The following is a 3,236-nucleotide window of genomic DNA, read 5'->3' as shown; positions in this document are numbered from 1 at the left end:
CAAGCCTCTCTCCATTATCTATCAACAATCCTGGTCAACAGGAGAGGTACCAGATGACTGGAGGGTGGCCAATGTGACACCCATCTACAAGAAGGGCCGGAAGGAGGATCCGGGAATCTCTAGGCCTGTCAGCCTGACCTCAGTACCGGGAAAGATCATGGAGAGGATCATCTTGAGTGAGCTCTCACGGCAAGTGCAGGGCAGCCGAGGGATCAGGGCCAGCCAGCATGGGTTTATGAAAGGGAGGACCTGCTTAACCAACTTGATCTCTTTCTATGACCATGGGACCCGCCTTCTCCATGCGGGGAAGGCTGTGGACGTTGTCTACCTGGACTTTGGTGAGTCCCCCACAGCGTTCTCCTGGAGAAGCTGGCGAATCATGGCATAGACAAGTGTACTTTTTACTGGGTAAAACCTGGCTGGATGGCCGTGCCCAGAGAGTTGTGATTAATGGGGTGAAATGCAGTTGGCGGCCGGTCACCAGTGGTGTCCCTCAGGGCTCAGTTTTGGGGCCAGTCTTGTTTAATATCTTTATTGATGATCTGGATAAGGGGATTGAGTGCACCGTCAGTAAGTTTGCAGATGACATCAAACCAGGTGGGAGTGTTGATCTGCTTGAGGGTCGGCAGGCTCTACAGAGGGACCTGGACAGGTTGGATCATTGGGTCAAGGCCCATGGAATGAGGTTTAATAAGGCCAAGTGATGGGTCCTGCATTTTGGTCACAACAACCCCAGGCAACGCTACAAGCTATGGGAAGAGTGGCTGGAAAGCTGCCAGCAGAAAAGGACCTGGGGATGATGGTGGACAACCAGCTTAACATGAGCCAGCAGTGTGCCCAGGTGGCCAAGAAGGCCAACGGCATCCTGGCCTGTATCAGGAACAGCGTGGCCAGCAGGAGGAGGGCAGTGATGGTGCCTCTGGACTGGGCACTGGTGAGGCCTCACCTCGAGTGCTGTGTTCAGTTCTGGGCCCCTCACTACAGGAAGGACATGGAGCTGCTGGAGCGTGTCCAGAGGAGAGCCACCAAGCTGGTGAGGGGTCTGGAGAACAAGTCATACGAGCAGAGGCTGAGGGAACTGGGCATGTTTAGTTTGGAGAAGAGGAGGCTGAGGGGAGACCTCATTGCCCTCTACAACTCCCTGAAAGGAGGGTGTAGAGAGGTGGGTGTTGGCCTCTTCTCCCAAGGGAATAATGACAGGACCAGAGGAAATGGTCTGAAGTTGGAGCAGGGGAGGTTTAGATTAGATATTAGGAAGAATTACTTGAGTGAGAGAGTGGTCAGGCCCTGGAACAGCCTGCCCAGGGAGGTGGTGGAGTCACCATCCCTGGAGGTATTTAAGGAACGTGTAGCCATGGCACTTCAGGGCATGCTCTAGTGCCCGAGATTCTTGGGTTGTGCCTGTTTGTGGGTGGGTGTGCTGTGTGGTTGTGGGTGTTTGTTTTGTGTGGTTTCGGTTTCGTTTTTGGTGTTTGGTTTCTTTATTTTTTGGTTTGTGTGGCTGGTGCTAGTTAGGGAGTTCAGCTCTGGAAGGGAATTGCCCAGTGCCTGTCCCGACCTGTGGTCCAGGGCTGCCCCACAGCAGGAGGATGAGCTGCCAGAGCACTCGGGCTCCATAGCAAGGCAAGGGCTCAGAAGGAGAGCGTGGGAGTGAAAGAGCACAAGCTGGAAAAGACCAAGGTTGGTGCTCGCTGACAGAGCTGCTGTGCTCGGACTCTTTCCCCTCCACCTCTGCTCACAGGCATTGCCCTGCAGCTCCAGAGAAAGCCTGAGAGGAAGGATTTCGGGCAACAGGTCGCTGGATGGTTTTATATTTTATTTTAATCCACAGAGAGAGCAGGTCCTCATTTATACAGTATGTAGATTTCACAAATTTGGAAAAATACATAATTCGAATCAGCAAAACAAGTTGGTTTTTTTGGTAGAAAACATTATACAAAGTAAAGCAAAAAAAAAACCAACAAAAGCCAAACAAAGGCCTAAACACAGAATTAAAACTAACATAAACTACAGTACATGAGCTTGACATATAATGAGTTACATTAACAGTGATTTGTAAAAGAAAACAGCTTATTGTTTCTGAAAATCATCTGGTCATCAGTTTCCACACTGCACCTTTGAGCTCCTGGTTCCTCATGCTGTAGATGAGGGGGTTCACTGCTGGAGGCACCACCGAGTACAGAACAGCCACCACCAGGTCTAGAACTTGGGAGGAGATGGAGGGGGGCTTCAGGTGGGCAAACACTGCAGTGCTGAGAAACAGGGAGACCACGGCCAGGTGAGGGAGGCACGTGGAAAAGGCTTTGTGCCGTCCCTGCTCAGAGGGGATCCTCAGCACGGCCCTGAAGATCTGCACATAGGACACCACAATGAAAAGAAAACAGCCTAAGCCTGAACAGGCACTGACCACAAGAAGCCCAACTTCCCTGAGGTAGGAGTGTGAGCAGCAGAGCTTGAGGATCTGGGGGATTTCACAGAAGAACTGGTCCAGGACATTTCCCTGGCACAGGGGTAGGGAAAATGTATTGGCCGTGTGCAGGAGAGCATTGAGAAACCCACTGCCCCAGGCAGCTGCTGCCATGTGGACACAAGCTCTGCTGCCCAGGAGGGTCCTGTAGTGCAGGGGTTGGCAGATGGCAACGTAGCGGTCGTAGGACATGACAGTGAGAAGATAAAACTCTGCACCAATGCAAAAGAAAAAAAAGAAGAGCTGTGCAGCACATCCCCAGTAGGAGATGGCCCTGGTATCCCACAGGGAATTGGCCATGGATTTAGGGACAGTGGTGGAGATGGAGCCCAGGTCAAGAACGGAGAGGTTGAGGAGGAAGAAGTACATGGGGGTGTGGAGGCGGTGGTCACAGGCGATGGCGGTGATGATGAGTGCGTTTCCCAGGAGGGCAGCCAGGTAGATGCCCAGGAAGAGCCCGAAATGCAAGAGCTGCAGCTCCCGTGTGTCTGTGAATCCCAGGAGGAGGAACTGGGTGATGGAGCTGCTGTTGGGCATTTGCTACCACTGGCTGTGGTTATCTGTTGAGAAGGAAAAGGCAGTACAAAGTTCACCCTGACTTCTCTGAGCAAAACTGATTGCATGTCTCATTGCAACCCCCCACTCAGGCTCTCTCTTTTCAGGAAGACCTCTCTGCAGCTCCCTCACTTGAGCCCTGGCTTTTGCTGGATGAGGGTGCCATTGGGAGCAGGGACTCCGGAATGGGAAACTGAGGAGTCCTTCTGGCTGT

General features: G+C 52.4%; 1 protein-coding gene across 1 annotated transcript; it reads right to left on the bottom strand.

The window, feature by feature from the left end:
- Positions 1 to 2,086: 2,086 nt before the first annotated feature.
- On the bottom strand, positions 2,087 to 3,004 carry LOC141478984 (olfactory receptor 14J1-like). Its single transcript, XM_074167915.1, has one exon. The coding sequence runs from the start codon at positions 3,002 to 3,004 to the stop codon at positions 2,087 to 2,089; it is 918 nt and encodes a 305-aa protein (XP_074024016.1).
- Between the last annotated feature and the right edge of the window lie 232 nt (positions 3,005 to 3,236).

The sequence above is a fragment of the Numenius arquata genome, unplaced genomic scaffold (genome assembly GCF_964106895.1).
Source record: "Numenius arquata unplaced genomic scaffold, bNumArq3.hap1.1 HAP1_SCAFFOLD_98, whole genome shotgun sequence".
NCBI lineage: Eukaryota > Metazoa > Chordata > Aves > Charadriiformes > Scolopacidae > Numenius > Numenius arquata.
This window is presented reverse-complemented; position numbering and strand designations above follow the sequence as displayed.